This window comes from Mya arenaria, chromosome 13, assembly GCF_026914265.1.
Source record: "Mya arenaria isolate MELC-2E11 chromosome 13, ASM2691426v1".
NCBI classification, from domain to species: Eukaryota; Metazoa; Mollusca; class Bivalvia; order Myida; family Myidae; genus Mya; species Mya arenaria.
Genome location: NC_069134.1, coordinates 17,651,850 through 17,671,563, shown reverse-complemented (window position 1 = coordinate 17,671,563; position 19,714 = coordinate 17,651,850). Strand labels below are relative to the sequence as shown.

At 35.9% G+C, this 19,714-nt stretch overlaps 2 protein-coding genes across 2 annotated transcripts; one reads left to right on the top strand and one right to left on the bottom strand.

Moving 5' to 3' along the window:
• The first annotated feature begins 2,619 nt into the window (after positions 1–2,619).
• Positions 2,620–4,333, top strand: LOC128214452 (40S ribosomal protein S20). Its single transcript, XM_052920929.1, has 4 exons — positions 2,620–2,749; positions 2,971–3,067; positions 3,605–3,737; positions 4,143–4,333. Exons 1-4 carry the CDS (start codon positions 2,747–2,749, stop codon positions 4,264–4,266), a joined length of 357 nt encoding a protein of 118 aa, XP_052776889.1. The 5' UTR covers positions 2,620–2,746; the 3' UTR covers positions 4,267–4,333.
• Positions 4,334–8,740: 4,407 nt separating this feature from the next.
• LOC128215595 (nuclear inhibitor of protein phosphatase 1-like) lies at positions 8,741–19,710 on the bottom strand. The gene is made up of 7 exons (XM_052922306.1): positions 19,636–19,710; positions 17,990–18,050; positions 16,931–17,084; positions 16,402–16,607; positions 15,785–15,923; positions 14,102–14,166; positions 8,741–9,612 (listed from the first exon to the last, which is right to left on the bottom strand). Exons 1-7 carry the CDS (start codon positions 19,677–19,679, stop codon positions 9,283–9,285), a joined length of 999 nt encoding a protein of 332 aa, XP_052778266.1. The 5' UTR covers positions 19,680–19,710; the 3' UTR covers positions 8,741–9,282.
• Between the last annotated feature and the right edge of the window lie 4 nt (positions 19,711–19,714).

Below are 19,714 nucleotides of genomic sequence, written 5' to 3'. Positions count from 1 at the left end.
ATAAGCTGCAGGTTTGTAACAAAAAGGGGTATCATTCACCTGCATGTCAGCAAGCTGTGTGGACGATAGCTTGAACTTTTTTACCAATCCGCACATCAGATTTTTAATAGTCTTTTATTTGTTCCAACCCGCTTCCACTAAAGGGTACTTTAAGTTTATTCTCTATCAACAAATACTGGATCCAACAATATCCCAAGAAGTACGCTAGCTATATTCATGAACTTGGCATTTGGCGAGAGCAATAAGGAGATTATGCACATCATTTTTTATGTATGACAAAAATTTTGGTATGGCAATGAAAATATCTCAGAAAGGTGATCATGAAACTTATTTAGTAGATCGACAGTAACAAGAAGATTAATTTTATTTCTTTAAAAGTAGGACAAAAATGTGATTGATTGGTGATGCAAGTGATGAAAATATCACACTTTACCTGGATATTGGCATACTCAAAAAGTATTAAGGGTACGTTCATAAACTTTGCTATATGTTAAATGGAGATTGTGTATGCCATTCCTTTTTTTTCGTTGAACAACAATTGTAGTTGTCATGAATAGTTTGATTGTATATCTGTCCGTCCTGCTCGAAAAAAGCAGGATCCTGCGGTTGTTGCTACAGCAATGAAAATAATGGAAAAAGTACTCTGCACTGTAAAAAATATTGAAGTTCGTACATCTTAGTTTGTAGTAAAGATCTACATGGATTCAATTAATGTTTCTTTGGACAAAAATAGTTTCAATGTTAATTGAAGTACCAAACAAGTGAATATTATAATATGACTCGTGTCAAAATGAATCGCGACAAACACACGTGCAAAAACTGCACCACGGTGAGCGTGGCGGGATTATGAAGTTCGCTGGCCCGGGTATTTCGTCTGAGCCCCCGGGATCGGCGGAAGACGGAGCCCGGGGGTCAACGGGCTGGTGTACTCACAAGGCGTCGCAATAGCGCCCTACGTACATGGATATTTCTCCGGGTACCCTCGACACGAACCATTTGTCCAGACCCGGGCATTAAGCATTATAACTTTATAAGGCATTCCTTATCATTGTATACAATACATATTGTTTGTTTAGGTGCTGAGTTGCTGGTAGAGCAACAGAAAATGTAAAACATATTTATATTAAAAATATGATTGCCGATTGTTTTAATTTGCAATTAAAAGATGGTGTTGTAACAAGACTTAAAACCCGGGTAGGGGACTACTTATTGATTATAACAGCAATTACTTACCACTAGTACTTGTTTCTGTGCCCTGTGAATTTATTAACTATGGTTTCACTGCATTCATGCTTACAGCTGCACTCTCACAGATTGAACGTTATGACAACCTTTTTTTATTTTTTGTCTTGGAACGAGCCATTTTTTGCGAAAATCCATGGAAACCAGTTATAAAAGAATGCTGATGAAAATAAGATCGCAGATTTTTATATTTAAGTTCAAAAATTAATGTTTTATGCATTTTTCTTAAACCGTTAGTAACGGTTTAAGCCATAAAACATTAATTTACGAACGGAAATATGAAAATCTACGATCTGATTTTTTGTCAGCAATCTTATAGCATTGGTTTGCAGGTATTTACGCAAAAATTTGCTCTTTCCAAGACAAAAAATAAAAAAGTTGTAAAAATGGTATATATGTGAGAGTGCAGCTTTAAATGAGTTGGTATAAATTAATACTGTATGTAGCACTTAAATGCAAGGTTATCTGAATGCACGATGGCACACAGTCAAACATCTTTGGTTTGAAACTCCCCATATAATACAGTGTGAAAGGACAATATTAAACCTTATAGGAGTGAAGAACCACTGAGTAGTGGAAGCTTGGTGTGTAAGCTTATTTATAATCGCAACTCGGGCCTTGCCAATTCGGCGAATGCTCCGATAAGATTGTTAGTCATTTTATGTTTTTGGAGCATATAGTGCACTGACAAAATATAACCCTGGTTAAAGCTACCCTGGTTCTTAAACGTGCGCCAGTGTATAGCACCGTCACACGGGACCCCCATTTACCGTCCCTCTTGGAAGACGATTAGTATTTGTTTAGTGGTCCGGGCAAGGAATCGAACCTGCAACCCCTCGATTGACAGTCACTTGTGTTACCACTAGACCACAGATCCACCACATGGAAGCTTTTGGTCTAAAACACCTAGTATCATAAAGTACCTGGTCTGTGAAAAGTATTGACTGATGCAATTCCAGTATCAGATCTAATATCAGACCCTCGGATTAGAGTATGATATTAGAACGTACACACACATACACACAAAGTACCCGCTAGTGTATAATTTATCTTGCTCAAAACGAGAAAACAGTGTTTGTAAACTTATTATGCATCATCAAGGACATGTGCATGAATAAAACTGTATGCTAAATGAAAAGTGATATGTATCGCAATAGATTCCAGATAAGTAAAATGGACTTCTCTGTGATGTCACCTTTGAAAAATTGAAGAGAGAGAGAGAGAGAGCGAGAGAGAGAGAGAGAGAGAGAGGGAGAGAGAGAGAGAGTGGGGGGGGGGGGGAGAGAGAGAGGGGGAGGGAGAGGGAGAGAGAGAGACAGAGAGAGAGAGAGAGAGAGAGAATTGTAAATTAGTAATGTTTAACCTGAACCAGGTGTTGCAATTCTCACGACCAAAAATTATATCAGCCTTTCACGCCGCCATTCCGAGCAGAGAAGACGTCGCTGGCTCACCACTGTTCAAAGATTGAAATTTTTTCTTTGATTAAGTCGGCCGGACAAACAAAATGGTGAACACACTAGTATTTATTACCAACTTACTATTCAAACCAAAATTTGGCTTAGAAATTAATTATGATTCGACGTAAGACGTTTTTTTCATAACACGTGGTTCTCAATCTTCATGTATTTATTATTAATTATATCAACCTGAGAACCGTTTATTGATATTTGTTATGGAAACACTTGTAATTGACTTAAAACGTATTTTTAACTTAAACCTCAATTTCAGGCTTACAATAAAGATTCCAAAGCCCCCACTGATGAGGCCCCAATTCACAGAATCAGGATCACACTTACCAGCAGAAATGTCAAGAGCCTGGAAAAGGGTATTGAAACAAATCGCACATCATACCTTCCTAATGTTTTTTTAAGGAATCTTCGTTTGGCCACAAAGGCCTGTCTTTTATCTTAATGTCTGGTTTTGCGTCGTCGCCAAGCTGGCTTGTATCTTTTTTAAAAATTTAATCCAATTCCCGAGATTAAACCTCATTGGTTGCCACATATTTCCAATATTTTACTGAAAACTAACCACATCATTGGCATTTGTTCCAGTAGTTAATGGCAGTATGGGCAAATGACTGGTTCATTAAGTAGTGAAGTCTATGTCATCGATGTTATGAGATCATTTTATATACTTGTATTCATGTGTCAAAATTGCAATCTGTAGTCTTCGAGATGGTATGATAACAACACTTAAAACAGATTTTGTTAATGATAAATGAAATAAAGAATGGAACTCTTCATTTTGATGTTTTTCTTAATAATGATTGAAAACTGGAAAAAATGTTACGAATATTTTGAACAGCACACGGTATTTGCAAGACTATTATGATTATTATACCATATTTTCATTACTATTATAGTGTGTGCTGATCTTATCAAGGGAGCCAAGGAGAAGAGTCTGAAAGTGAAGGGCCCCGTACGCATGCCAACCAAGATTCTCCGTATCACCACCAGAAAGACACCCTGTGGTGAGGGCTCCAAGACATGGGACAGGTACTTTACAAAATAAGTCTTGGCCTTCTTAAAAAATGGGACTATTTTGCAGTGATAGAAATAAGGAAAAGCCTAAGTATGCCCTGGGCATGTAAAAGTTTTTAAGTTTTGTTAAACCAGCAAAAATTGAATTGACTTGGAATGCCATGCAATTTAGGATAATTACCAACGAATTTTTAGGTTATGTTTGATGTATTTTTAGTCATTGGTCTTTCTTTGCGAACTTCAAAGTTTTGAAACGCTCTGTATATAAAAAAAATTGTGCCACATGTACAACATTTATCCAAATATTTCATACGACATGTATTGCCCAGTAAGGTATGGAAGCCTATTCACAGTGTTTGTCACTTCATATGATGTATGTATGTATGTCACTTTTAAACTTTTTCAATGTTTTGCTCCTAGGTTCCAGATGAGAATTCACAAACGTCTGATTGACCTGCACTCACCTAGCGAGATTGTGAAGCAGATCACATCCATCAGCATCGAGCCCGGTGTTGAGGTAGAGGTTACCATCGCCGATGCGTAAACATACTTTGCTTCCATTGGCTTGTACACCCAGTGGGGAAGAAATAAAAAGAGAAAAATAATTGAAATATGTTGTTTGTTGTTACAGTTTAAAGCAGTTGTAAATAAAGTCTAGGTTATATTTACTAGTAACCAGAAGGCAATATTCAAAATCAGGTTGAATAACCAGTGACAAGCAGACGATGTTTGCACTGAAATCAGCTCTAACTTGAGTAGTTACCAATTTTAACCAAAATTTGTTATAATGCTTGTGTGCATAATCCATGGAAAAGCGACAACCAGCCATGGAAGGTTGCTTCAATCAGTTCTTCCTCTTGAATAATATAAAAAAATATATTGGTGTATATTATATTTCATACAAGTTTGATACTTAGAATGATTGGTTCTGTCACTGTCAATAATGTGAAAAAAATTCACTTCTCTATCAAATTCACTTCTCTATCTTTAGTAGTTCATATCCAATCTTTGCCAAGCTAACCATAATGTAAATGAGCCTATTTTGTACAAGTGAACTTCAATGTGAAAAATCAACGGGTCAGGCTCAAGGTCAAGTTTGAGGGCCATGGGTGCAGGCATTGTCTAGTTATCACTCCGACAACCTTTAAGCATTCAAGATCACTGCGACTTTGACCCCTTAAATCAATAGGGGTCATCTTACGGTCATGCCCAGCCTTAATGTCAAATTTGATGACCATATGTCCAGGCAATGTGTTATCAGTAATCACTCGAACAAGTTTTGACAACCTTTTCATGTTAAAGGTCACTGTGACCTTGATCTTTGACCTGATGATCCATAAAATCAATAGGGGTCATCTACTGGTCAGTCCCAACCTTCATGTCAAGTTTGATGAAGAAAAGGTTCGGGAATTGTTGAGTTCAGTTATCACTCCGACATATGTCACAAGCTTTGGTCTACCGACCGACCAACATGTGCAAAGCAATATACCCACTCTTCTTCGAATGGGGGGCAAAATGATAGGATCATGCTTATCACAATATCTAGGTTTTGATATTAATTGTAATGTTCACCTATTTTCAGTTTTAACACTTTAAGACCCGTGTCCCTCCCTCTAAGGTCAAGGTCACACTTAGGTGTTTATTCACAATGGAATGCTGCAAGAGTATAGGTTGTCGTGTTCGGGCTGTAACTTTCTCTTGTATGGACATATTTTAAAATTACTTGCCACATGTGTTCGACATACCAAGACGAAGTGTAACGTGCAAGACCCGTGTCCCTCCCTCTAAGCTCAAAGTCACACTTTACGTGTTTATTCACAATGGAATGCTGGATATAAAGACATAGAGTATAGGTTGTCGTGTCCGGGCTGTAGCTTTCTCTTGTATGGACGTATTTTAAAATAACTTGCCATGTGTTCGGCATATAAAGACGACATGTCACGTGCCCGACCTGTTTCCCTATCTCTAAGGTCAAGGTCACACTTAGTGTTTATTGTCAATGGAATGCTGCTTATAAGGACATAGAGTATAGGTTGTCGTGTTCGGGCTGTAACTTTCTCTTGTATGGACAGATTTTAAAATAACTTGCCACATGTGTTCGACATACCATGACGACGTGTCGCGTGCAAGACCCATGTCCCTACCTTTAAGGTGAAAGATACACTTAGTGTTTATTCACAATGGAATGCTGAATATAAGGACATAAGGGTGTAGGTTGTCAAGTATGGGTGGTATTTTATTATGTTCAGAGGCAATTTACAATAACTTGCCATATGTATTTGACACATAAAGGCAAGATCAACAATTCATGTAATGACCTTGTTCATAGGCCAATGTCACATTCGGGGGCATTCGTCACATACTGTGACAGCTCTTGTTCTTTTCTTAATTACATATTTCAGAGTACTTAAGTATGGTATGCCTTTAAGCATGCTGCGATTAAGATTTATGGCAAAACTGGGGTATTGTACTGGACATTGACCTGGGAGAAGAAAATAAGTCAACCATTTTTTAAGTTAAAGTGTTGACTAAACAGAAAATTAAGCTACCTGGAACCTTACATTTTGAACTTGATCTTGAACCTTTGTGTTGTATTCAACACATTGCCTAGCTGTGATAGACATTTGTGCCAAGTTACATTCAAACTTTTCACAGTTAAATGAAAGAATTTAGAAATGAGGAGCATAATATGCCACTGCGGGATAATTAATCCAAGTTGGTGACCTTGACCTTGGTTAATTAGAGAAAGTTGAATCTTTTTCTAGTTTACAAAAAAACATTGAACCTGAAGATAATGTTCATCTTCAGCAATTTAAACAGAATAACTGAAATTGTGTCAATTTCTCAATTTAATCACAATTATTAATCATGTATTTTCTACTGAACAGAAACAAAAAAATCACTGTACTAGTTTTCTGCACAGTCCTGTTTTGTTCGTGTTAATGTATCATGGATAATATAACATATATACAAAAAATCGTAGGATGGTGATGATAAGTGTAAATGTAGTCACATTTTACATCACTTAACATTAAAACAAAATATTTGGGCTTCATTTCCTGTCAATATATGTCAATCAATTTAAGTGCAATGTATCTCTGTTCTTGAAGCATTTTACCCTTAAGACTTATTAAAACTGTTAGATTTACTTAACAATATTTAATTACTTTGTTTAATCTTTTGGATAAAAAAATATTTTCACAATTTCATTGATACATGTATAACTAACAAGTACATCGTCTTCCTGCACAATGGTTACAGTTAAAAAATTTAATCAAGACACCAGATTAACACATACAAATGTTTGTATGATGGATTTTGTACAACAAAATTAATGTAAACAATTTTTTTGAAAAAATAAACATTTTCAAAAAGCCATACATGCATGGTTTGAAACTTGTTTATGACAAAAATATTATGAAAATTTCTGGTAGAAACTTAAACTAAATAACAAAGACATGCACCTTTGACATCAGTCAGCCCAAAATCTAACACTAGTGCTTGGTATATTTTTTTTTACAACTACTGCTATATTAAATGCAGAAGTTGAAAAAGTCCAGAAGCATTTGACCCTTGCAGGGCCTTTTGGGGTTGAGCTTTAACCCGCGTAGGGTTTTCAGGCTTCTGTTTGACACATGCAGGGCTTCTGGGCTTGTGCTTTATCTCTACAGGGCTTCAGCTTGTGGTTGACTCATTCAGGACTTCCAGGCTTGTTTGACTCATGAAGGGCTTCCTAGCTTGTGCTTTGAGCCGTGCAGTACTTGTGCTTAATTCGTCAGGTCAGCAGGAGACCCTGTAGCCATGGAAATGTCAAAGAGGTCACCAGGAGACCCCGCAACCATCATATTGTCAATGAGGTCAACAGGAGACCCTGTAGCCATTTAATTGTCCATGTTGTCAGCAGCTAACTTCATAGACATGGTATTGTCAATGTTGTCAACAGGATACTTTGTAGCAAGGGTATGGTTAATGAGCTCCACTGGAGAACCCGTAGCCATGGTATTGTTCATGTGGTCAACAAGAGCCCCTGTAGCCATGGTATTGTTAATGCGGTCATCAGGAGCCCCTGTAGCCATGTTATTGTTGATGAGGTTAACAGGCGACCCTGAAGCAATGGTATTGTCAATGAAGTCAACAGAAGACCCCATAGGCATGGTATTGTTGATGAGGCAACAAGAGATCCAGAAGACAGTACAATAGTTGGAGGTAATGCCAGGAAGACAGTGCAAATTGTTGCCTGCATGAACATTTAATACTATTATGATGAAAATTAAAAGTTATAATCATGATCATAAGTTATGAATGTTTCAACTTTATATGTTAATTAAGAAACCTATAAAACGATAGAAGTTAAATATAACAATTTTATATTTTCAGGAAGTAAAATGAATAGAAATCATCATTTTGATTTGCCTTAAAACAAATATTACAATGGCAATACACTTCAAATTACATTTTAAATATAAAACAAGAGCTGTCACAGTGAGTAACAAATGCCGCTGAAGTGCCATCCAGTATGATATCTCTAAATTGCCTTCATTCAGGAAGAGGTGACATAAACTAGAGGCATAGTAAAAATGGTGGTTGACCTCAAGTGTGTGTGTGTGTGTGGGGGGGGGGGGGGTCATGAAGAAAGATATAGTGATGTACGTCCAGCATGTCGTCTTTGACTTTATGTACCAAACACATGTGCCAAGTAATTTTAAAATCCCTCCATGCATGACAAAATTACAGCTATAACATGACCAAGTATACTCTATGTTGCATATACAAATGTATGCAGCATTCGATTAAAATGTGACTTTGACCTTAAAGGGAGAGAAGTGGGTCTTGCACATCATAGCAAGGTTTCATATATGTGCCAGTCCTGTTTAATAATCCCTAGATGTGCATGATTAAAGTATAGCCCAAACACAGAAAACCAGAAAGACAGATGGAATCATGACTGACGGTGCGATTTTAAAATGCTCAACTTTGAGGAGCATATAAAACATTCAAGATCTTTGAAAAAACATGAACAAATTCAATATAATTTATTCTTAACATTTTGCATTAAATGCAATGTCATTAAAACCCTTTGCTACAACAACAGTTTAAAGGGTGCAACTGAAATAAAATGCATAGGAACACAAGGTGGGTGGTTTCATCTGATCCAAGCATGGAAAGGGCTTCTTTGTTGAGACAAGAAAAATAATTTTTGGACATCTCAAAGTGAAACAGTCCTATTTTAACAAAATTCAAATGCATTTTTTTCATAATTGAATAAAGAATTCATAGTTTTAATTAATGAAATATAAATGAACGAAGAGCTAAATGATTCTCCTTGTTACTTTTTTCCAACAAAGATGTTTTTCATGCTGAAGCAAATCAAACTACGGTACCTATACATACTACATAATAGTGAAAGGACATTACTTGCACAACAATGATTTAAATAATATGCTGCAATAATGTTGTGTGGAAACCACCATGCACAGTTGCCCTAGCCATGAATACAGTCACAGGCTTCTGCTCCAAATATTATAAAAAATACTGCACTTATAAAACACATGCACACAGGTCACACCAGTAATGAATGTGTAGGCTTTTTTCCAGGCCATGCTTCTTTTGCGTATTTCTTTTTCTTTGGCTCCTTTGACACATCCTCAGGCCCAATAGTCACTGATGGAGTTGGATTTATCTGGGGCACGACAATGTCTTCGTCCACATTCGGAGCAAGGTTTGGTAATGGCACGCCTAGTTTTGAGGCCATACTGAATGAGCTAGCTGCAGTGAGTCCTGACCCAGGAGCATGGTCATACAAGGTTTGTGTGTACGAGAAACTCTGTAAACGTTTTGTGATGTTGTCCGTCATTGTTCCCTGTGGTAATCCTGTGTCTATCTTGGCTCTCTGGAAAATCAATAAACTTGTCATCATCTTTTCATTATATTTCAATGTTTTTCTCACGTTTTTGAGAATTGGTCCAGAGCGCTCTCAATTGTGAAAACCGCATTAACAAATTTGGTAAATGTACATTATTTCTTGCTGTGACTTCTATGCTCAAAAACACCTTTAAGAAGGACTTTACTTTATTCCAATAAAACAATTCTTTATAAAATATAGTCATTATAGAATTGTGAATTGCCCTTATAACAGACCCATTTAAGGAAGAATAAACTATATTTAGCAGCCCAAATATGATCAAAAATAGATAATAAAATAGTATTTAAAAGATCAAGACAATTATCATTTAAACAGTTGAACTATACCAATCTAATAAAACAGATGGAATCTAATGAAGAGGGAGATTGATCAAGAATTTAACTAATGAGAATGGAAGTCTGATGAAGAATTGTACAGAAGATGAGAGGTCTGATGAATAATTATACTAATGAGAATAGAAGTCTGATGAGAAATTGTACAGAAGAAGATGAGAGGTCTGATGAATAATCGTACAACAGAAGATGGGAATCTGATGAGGAATTGTACAGAAGAAGATGAGAGGTCTGATAAAGAATTGTACAAGAGAAGATGGAAGTCTGATGAAGAATTTCATCAGAATTGTACAAAAGAAGATGGGAATCTGATGAAGAATTGTACAGAAGAAGATGGGAATCTGATGAAGAATTGTACAAAAGAAGATGGGAATCTGATGAAGAATTGTACAGAAGAAGTTGGGAATCTGATGAAGAATTGTACAAAAGAGGATGGGAATCTGATGAAGAATTGTACAAAAGAAGATGGGATTCTGATAAAGAATTGTACAGAAGAAGATGGGATTCTGATGAAGAATTGTACAAGAGAAGATGGGAATCGGATGAGGAATTGTACAAACAAAAGAAGATGGGAATCTGATGAAGAATTGTACAAGAGAAGGCGGGAATCTGATGGGGAATTGTACAAAAGAAGATGGGAATCTGATGATGAATTGTACAAAAAAAGATTGGATTCTGATGAGGAATTGTACAAAAAAAGATTGGAATCTGATGAATAATTGTCGAGAGAAGATGGGATTCTGATGAAGAATTGTACAAAAGAAGATGGAAGTCTGATGAGGAATTGTACAAAAGAAGATGGGAATCTGATGAAGAATTGTACAAAAGAAGGTAGGAATCTGATGAAGAATTGTACAAAAGAAGATGGGAATCTGATGAGGAATTGTACAAAAGAGGGTGGGAATCTAATGAGGAATTGTACAAAAGAGGATGGAAGTCTGATGAAGAATTGTACAAAAGAGGATGGGAATCTGATGAAGAATTGTACAAAAGAAGATGGGAATCTGATGAAGAATTGTACAGAAGAAGATGGGATTCTGATGAAGAATTGTACAAGAGAAGATGGTAATCGGATGAGGAATTGTACAAAAGAGGATGGAAGTCTGATGAGAAATTGTACAAAAGAAGATGGGAATCTGATGAAGAATTGTACAAAAGAAGATGGGATTCTGATGAAGAATTGTACAAAAGAAGATGGGAATCTGATGAAGAATTGTACAAAAGAAGATGGGAATCTGGGGAAGAATTGTGCAAAAGAAGATGGGAATCTGATGAGGAATTGTACATAAAGATGATGGGAATCTGATGAGGAATTGTACAGAAGAAGATGAGAGGTCTGATGAATAATTGTACTAATGAGAATAGAAGTCTGATGAGAAATTGTACAGAAGAAGATGAGAGGTCTGATGAATAATCGTACAACAGAAGATGGGAATCTGATGAGGAATTGTACAGAAGAAGATGAGAGGTCTGATAAAGAATTGTACAAGAGAAGATGGAAGTCTGATGAAGAATTTCATCAGAATTGTACAAAAGAAGATGGGAATCTGATGAAGAATTGTACAGAAGAAGATGGGAATCTGATGAAGAATTGTACAAAAGAAGATGGGAATCTGATGAAGAATTGTACAGAAGAAGTTGGGAATCTGATGAAGAATTGTACAAAAGAGGATGGGAATCTGATGAAGAATTGTACAAAAGAAGATGGGATTCTGATAAAGAATTGTACAGAAGAAGATGGGATTCTGATGAAGAATTGTACAAGAGAAGATGGGAATCGGATGAGGAATTGTACAAACAAAAGAAGATGGGAATCTGATGAAGAATTGTACAAGAGAAGGCGGGAATCTGATGGGGAATTGTACAAAAGAAGATGGGAATCTGATGAGGAATTGTACAAAAAAAGATTGGATTCTGATGAGGAATTGTACAAAAAAAGATTGGAATCTGATGAATAATTGTCGAGAGAAGATGGGATTCTGATGAAGAATTGTACAAAAGAAGATGGAAGTCTGATGAGGAATTGTACAAAAGAAGATGGGAATCTGATGAAGAATTGTACAAAAGAAGGTAGGAATCTGATGAAGAATTGTACAAAAGAAGATGGGAATCTGATGAGGAATTGTACAAAAGAGGGTGGGAATCTAATGAGGAATTGTACAAAAGAGGATGGAAGTCTGATGAAGAATTGTACAAAAGAGGATGGGAATCTGATGAAGAATTGTACAAAAGAAGATGGGAATCTGATGAAGAATTGTACAGAAGAAGATGGGATTCTGATGAAGAATTGTACAAGAGAAGATGGGAATCGGATGAGGAATTGTACAAAAGAGGATGGAAGTCTGATGAGAAATTGTACAAAAGAAGATGGGAATCTGATGAAGAATTGTACAAAAGAAGATGGGATTCTGATGAAGAATTGTACAAAAGAAGATGGGAATCTGATGAAGAATTGTACAAAAGAAGATGGGAATCTGGGGAAGAATTGTGCAAAAGAAGATGGGAATCTGATGAGGAATTGTACATAAAGATGATGGGAATCTGATGAGGAATTGTACAAAAGAAGATGGGAATCTGATGAGGAATTGTACAAAATAAGATGGGAATCTGATGAGGAATTTCACAAAAGAAGATGGGAATCTGAAGAGGAATTGGACAAAAGAAGATGGGAATCTGATGAAGAATTGTACAAAAGAAGATGGGATTCTGATGAAGAATTGTACAAAAGAAGATGGGAATCTGATGAAGAATTGTACAAAAGAAGATGGGAATCTGGGGAAGAATTGTGCAAAAGAAGATGGGAATCTGATGAGGAATTGTACATAAAGATGATGGGAATCTGATGAGGAATTGTACAAAAGAAGATGGGAATCTGATGAGGAATTGTACAAAATAAGATTGGAATCTGATGAGGAATTTCACAAAAGAAGATGGGAATCTGACGAGGAATTGTACAAAAGAAGATGGGAATCTGATGAGAAATTGGACAAAAGAAGATGGGAATCTGATGAAGAATTGTACAAGAGAAGATGGAAGTCTGATGAAGAATTGTACAGAAGAAGATTGGATTCTGATGAAGAATTGTACAAGAGAAGATGAGAATCTGATGAGGAATTGTACAGAAGAAGATGGGATTATGATGAAGTATTGTACAAGAGAAGGTGGGAACCTGTGATGGGAATCTGATGAAGAATTGTACAAGAGAAGATAGGAATCTGATGAGCAATTGTACAAAAGAAGGTGGGAATCTGATGAAGAATTTTACAAAAGAAGATGGAAGTCTGATGAGGAATTGTACAAAAGAAGATGGGAATCTGATGACGAATTGTACAAAAGAAGGTGGGAATATAATGAAGAATTGTACAAAAGAAGGTGGGAATCTGATGAAGAATTGTACAAAAGAAGATTGGATTCTGATGAGGAATTGTACAAAAGAAGATGGGAATCAGATGAGGAATTGTACAAACAAAAGAAGATGGGATTCTGATGAAGAATTGTACAAAAGAACATGGAAGTCTGATGAGAAATTATACAAAAGAAGGTGGGAATCTGATGAAGAATTGTACAAAAGAAGATGGGATTCCGATGAAGAATTGTACAAAAAATATTGGAATCTGATGAATAAATGACAGAAGAATCTGAGAGTCTGATGAAGAATTGTACATGAGGGGATGAGAGTATGATTAAGAATTGAACAAAAGAAAGATGGGAGTCTGATGAAGAATTGTACAAAAGAATATGGAAGTCTGATGAAGAATTTTACAAAAGAATATGGGATTGTGCAAGAGAAGATGGGACGTCTGATGAAGAATTGTACAAAAGAATATGGGAGTCTGATAAAGAATTGTACAAAAGAATACGGTATTGTACAAGAGAAGATGAGAGTATGGTGAAGAATTTCACTAAAAGATGAATAACCAACCAGTGGTCCTAATTTACACAAATACGCAAATACTTTTTGTTTTGTTTTATGCGAATCACTAATGTAAGAATACTGGCAATTAATTGAAAGCCTAATTCGAATGAATTTACAACAAGTACAGATGCTGAAGTTTGGTCTCCATTTAAATCTTTTTTGAAATATAGCAATGATCAAACCAAGGTGAAAATCAGAATTAACATACCTTGGTTGCAATTACATGTGTAGAGACAAGATTTCTGAACTTTCCTATGGAGGGATCAACATCCTCTGAAATATCACAAAACAGTCGTTGTAAAGGTAACCATAATACCAGGGCTTATATTAAATATGATACGAGGGTTGTCCGGAAAGTTTTGAGACTGCATTCATAAAAAACTTACCACTCATAGGATGCAATTAAAATTTTATCAGCTGTCAATCGTATCTCATATAAACAAATCCTGAAAGTTTCAACAATATACTACGAAGTGAACGTATACAACAAACATTACAAAAAGTACAGATTACAAGCCACGGAGCACTTCGTTGTCTCATTCCATCACGTCATTTACAGTTTTTCAAAATACGCTCCTTCTGCACGTACACACTTACGGTGAAAATCAACTCATTGCTTGAATATCTCTCCGTACCACCCTTTTATGATATAATGAACAACTGTTCTTTTTAGCTGAACGGATTCGTCAATTTCCCTCTCTGTCCTCCGCCAGTCTTCTTGTAACATGTCCTGCACTGAATTTACGTCAATTTCACTCACGACTGACGGTCTGCTGCTCCGCTTCTAATCGCACACATTTCCATGCTCGTCACTGAAACGTTTATACCAGCGAAATACCAAAGCCCTTGAACATGCTGGCTTTGATTTATCCCGTGTTAGAAATGTATATGTATTTGTAGGAGTTATTCCGCTGCGAACACAGTGTTTGATCACAGCGCGCTGCTCCGTGCGTGACGTTAACGTTGGTTTTTTTCCGACACCTTCGAAATACCTCTCTACTTCCGCTGATCGTTACAACCATGTCTACTGTTAGATTGCGTCAATAATTTGCTTAGTGATGCAGCTGACGTCATACTGTCGTCATATGTTTTGACGTGACGTTTTGGCGTCTATTATTCAGACGGAGTAGTATATATGAATTGTGAACAATTTTCAGAAAACGTCAATTTCAAAGTGCTCCGTGAAGCGCTAGATGGGTTGTCTTGACAACCATTTCCTTCCTTAATTTGAGATTATTATTTTTTTTTATTTTTCAAAAGAAAACTCGTGAATAGTCTATATACACAGCTGTTTATTGTTTGTTGATTTATATTAAAAACATTTTGAAATATAGACACAGTGTCAAAACTTTCCGGACAACCCTCGTACTTACTTATAAAATATCCTAAGACGATTTCATTCAGTGCATCACTTCTTTGTTTAAAAAGTATCACAATAAGTATTGAGTAAAACCACTTCTTTGGATTTGTTTAATATTGTTTAATAAAACACTTGAAATTGAAAATCCTATCTTTGATTATTGTCTTCTGCTGAAGGTGTAATGCCAAAACGTTTAGATTAATAAGTTTTGCAAAACATTACATGTTTTTTGTTGTTGTTCTTTTAAAAACTTTTGTATACATTTTTACAAGTATTAAACATCAGTAATATTGAACAATTGGTATATCAGTAATAAAACATCAGAGAAATATTGTGACATAGGTTAAGTGAACATAATTTATTATAAACATTTTTTTTTAAATACCGTGTATGATATTTTTTACATGTTGTTATCATGTACATGCATGTGCTTCTAGCACTTTATTACCTTTTAATCCTTCAAAAAATTAAAACAAATATTTTCAAAAAGACTGTTACCCAAAAGCATGTTATAACAAAGACCCTACTTACCTGGATTTATAATTTCATCGTCCTCACAGAATGTGATATTGACATTTTTGTGTTTTCTTTTTAGTGGGTTTGAAGCATCTTTGTTATCCTGCAGGGGCATACTTCGTCTGTTGTGGGCAGTGTTGAACTCTGTTAGGTTCTGAAAGATACACCATAATACTGCATTGCGAACATGTATCTGTTGGGGCTTCTGCTACAGGAAGTTTGGAAGTTTATTACTCCCTGAAAATTAACTTAATCTTTTTGATAAAAAGATAGAAAGTTCAAGATATAATCCTGTTGACAATGTTATATTAAAGGCCACATTTCATTTTATTTGTTTCTTTCTCTGTTCTTTCTTTAATTTTCAAATCCGAACGTTAACCAGTAGGCAGAGCTCTTACACGCGCCAATCGGCTACAATGATATTCACTAATACGCACACTACTTAGTGAATGTCGTCCTATACAATATGGTACAAAACAGACAGTACACCATTACCCTCATGTTAAAATCATACAACTCACACTTCTTGCTTGTATATTGTTTCAATAAGTCAGGAAGTGTGTGCAGCAAAAATAATTTGTATGCTAACCCCTTCACTTAATATCAATCATATTCATCAAGTTTCAACATACATCTAGCTCATTCTCGTTCTCTGGGAGTCCTAACAGGTTCCCATCTTTGTCCCCAGCCTGGTCCCCATCATCTGCCTGGGAGATCTGGGGCCGCTCCCGGATGATGTAGATACGGGTCGAAGCTCCAAAGTGGATCTCGCTGTCTATTGGGATCTGTTGGGGCTTCTTTGATTCCAGTCTGATGTGGCCAATGTAAGTGCCATGTGCTGAAGGGATGGCAAAGTTAAGTGTCTTTTACCGATAATCCTTACAGTGGATACATATACCACTGTATTTTCTCAAATTAATAGAATAGATTCCATCATACCCATCTGCATACTTTGGTAGGTTTGTTGTGTTGTTGTTTTCTAAACTTGTATGAAATGCCATTTAATGCCATTTAACCAAAATCATCTAGATACATTTCATTTGGTAATTACATTGAACAGTTGCCTATTCTTTTCTTCAACTGATTTTTTTTTGCTTATTTTCTTCACTGTGTAGGTTCAACATTAAAACAAAGTTTTGATGAACACAAGCATTAACTTACTACTGCCCAGGTCTATGAGGAAGGGCCTGGAGAGATGCCGATGCCATACGAGAGCTGCGTGCACCCGGGAACATGATGCATGGTCGATACAGAAATCACACATCTGCTTGTTACGACCAAAAAAATAGCACTTCTTCTCATCTATCATCAATTTCTGAAAACAAAAATGAACTTGTTAAGTTTGTAAATGGAAACCTATTGAAATTTAATGTCAAGTAGTTATCTAAAATATTGAATGACTAACATTCTTTTCTGAGTTCAATTGATGTTTGGCAGTATAAATAACCTGATGACCAGATGGACATCAGGCTGATACTCTGTCATTTGCTTTAGCACTTGTGTAAAGACATGTCACTGAACTTCATGTATCCATGTCGCTGTTCGAGTGCATTATTGTCATCATATTTTTCAAAGATACATGCTCAATAAAACAGTTATCATTTCAAAATGATGTTCCGGTGATCAACTTCATGAATTTACATAAATTTGGGTATTTCAGCATATTTTAAATGATATAGAAAAGCATTTGTAACACCTGAGTTCTAAATTGATTGAACAAAAAACAAAAAGAAACATATCTGTCATTATGTACCAGTAAGTAGGGGTAAGAAGTAATAAAGCATTAGGTATTCATAATTATGTTGAAGAGCATTGTTCCTAGAGAATAATCCAAATATCCTGGTGAGGAAAAACAAGCTAGACAAGCTTTAAGTCACCTGCATGAATGCCCAGTATTATTATAGCACCTTTCAGCTGACCACTACCAATCCTTCCAGCTAGTGATTCAATGTCTTGGTGCATAAAATTACTCATTTATGTTCTAGACTGAGACAAAATGAATATTGCATACAAGGGCTATTACCTGTAAGTCTTAAAAGGGACAATAAATTTATAGACATGTCAGATATTTTTTTAATTATAAAACATATAGGAGAAATGATTTTTGACTTCGCATCCTCATGTTTCTAAACTGAAAGGAAAAATACATTGTTCATTCGCTTCAAACATTCAATGGCCAAAATCTGTTGGTTTTGCCTGATCCTTATTCTCTGAACATACCTGAACTAACTTTGTATCCTTTGTTACATCCAAATGTAGGCCTGGAGCTGGTTTTCCAGCCCTGAAAAAAACAGCAAGAATGTCTTTACTTAACAAGATTACTTCCTCATAAGATCATCCACACTACCTTTCTTTGAAAATTACAATGTTTTGTTGAATGTGACAGTGAGCAAAATTACAGTTAAGAATGCATTTCTTAAGACCTTGCGGTCAAGGATTACCCATGAAAGTGCAAGCACTTATTTCCAACGGGGTCCTTTGTTTTTGCTGAAGGGACAGCAAGCGGAAGAGACAGTGGTGGAACACAAGAAAGTCCAGGTACGATACCCTTGGTACAACTTTCCTGGGTTAAACCAGTACTGTGTACACCACTTCTCCAAGCACTACCCTTTAAATGCCCGCTCCGTAGGCGGACGCCTTAACCACTCGGTCACGGAGACGGTTTTAAATACATCCTAATGTTATGAATTCAGCATCATTGGATCATGTACCATGGGACATTTAACTGGCAAAATCTTGTTTCTGGATGGATGCAAATTCAAACATGTGTGGAGATTTATGTTTAGAAATGTCCGAAAACTTACAAGAATCAAATTATGTAATCTCTCATCCATGTATGTAGCTCTCTGAAGGAGAGGCAAAAACAATATTATGTAAGAGACAACCTAAAAGAAACTAAAGGTTAATGTAGCGTATACTTTTTCTTTTTAGGACAAATATATGATTAAATGAAATGTTGTCAGTCAATTAGCTTATGGTTCATGCAATATGTGTATCCTTGGTGGCGATGACAGAAACTTTGTAGATGTAGAAAATTCTAGTTGATACTTGTTTAATGCATGCTGTGATCCAGGATGATATCTGCACGAACTTTGGTTAAGGCTTATTGTTGCTTGCAAAGCAACTGTTTTGTTTTTATTCCTGTTGAGTCACATACACAGCAAGCAGGGAACCAAATCGTAGTTGTTAGCTGCAAAGACCGTTATTGAACACAGACGACAGGTTTTGCCTTGCTGAATTTCAGATCTTCTTTTATCTAAGTCTAAGTTATTTTTTATCATTTTATCATACCTTTACTTAACTATTCAACTGGAAATAGCCAGGCGCAATAATTCTTAGTTACATTAGTGTTGGCGGGAATGTGTTTACACTATTCAGCAATTAATGACTTTAAATGGAACTTCAACAGTCATTTTTTTTGGCGAAATTTGATTTTAAATTGTATATCACAAAAGATCATTGCAGGAATATGATGAGACATTTAAATGCTGTCACTGAAATTAATCTGGATGAACAAGCACCAATTTCTTCTGTAATGCTTTGCTTGCTGTGCTAATTTCAACTACAGATTGTAGTACAGTAAATGACAACCATATAGTCGATAACCTATTTAGTAACTGATACATTTAAACAAACCGTAATCCATGATAGTGAAACAAAGATTATTAATATTGATAATCATAAAAACACGTGAACATTTTCTCCACCCACCAAATTTCAACATATGACAGAAGTAAACATTAAAATGTTTATATTTTCGCAGGATTTAAAGATGCAGACATATTCTACTTTTCATAAAAGACAAAAATAATTTGAATGCAATCAAAATGAATGTATATGTTCATAAAAGCAATGAGAAATATTACCAAGAAGGGACTTCAAAATTATTTACAAGCGGACCACCCGACATCTTGAAAAAGCGCCCTCTGTCAACAAATCGATCAA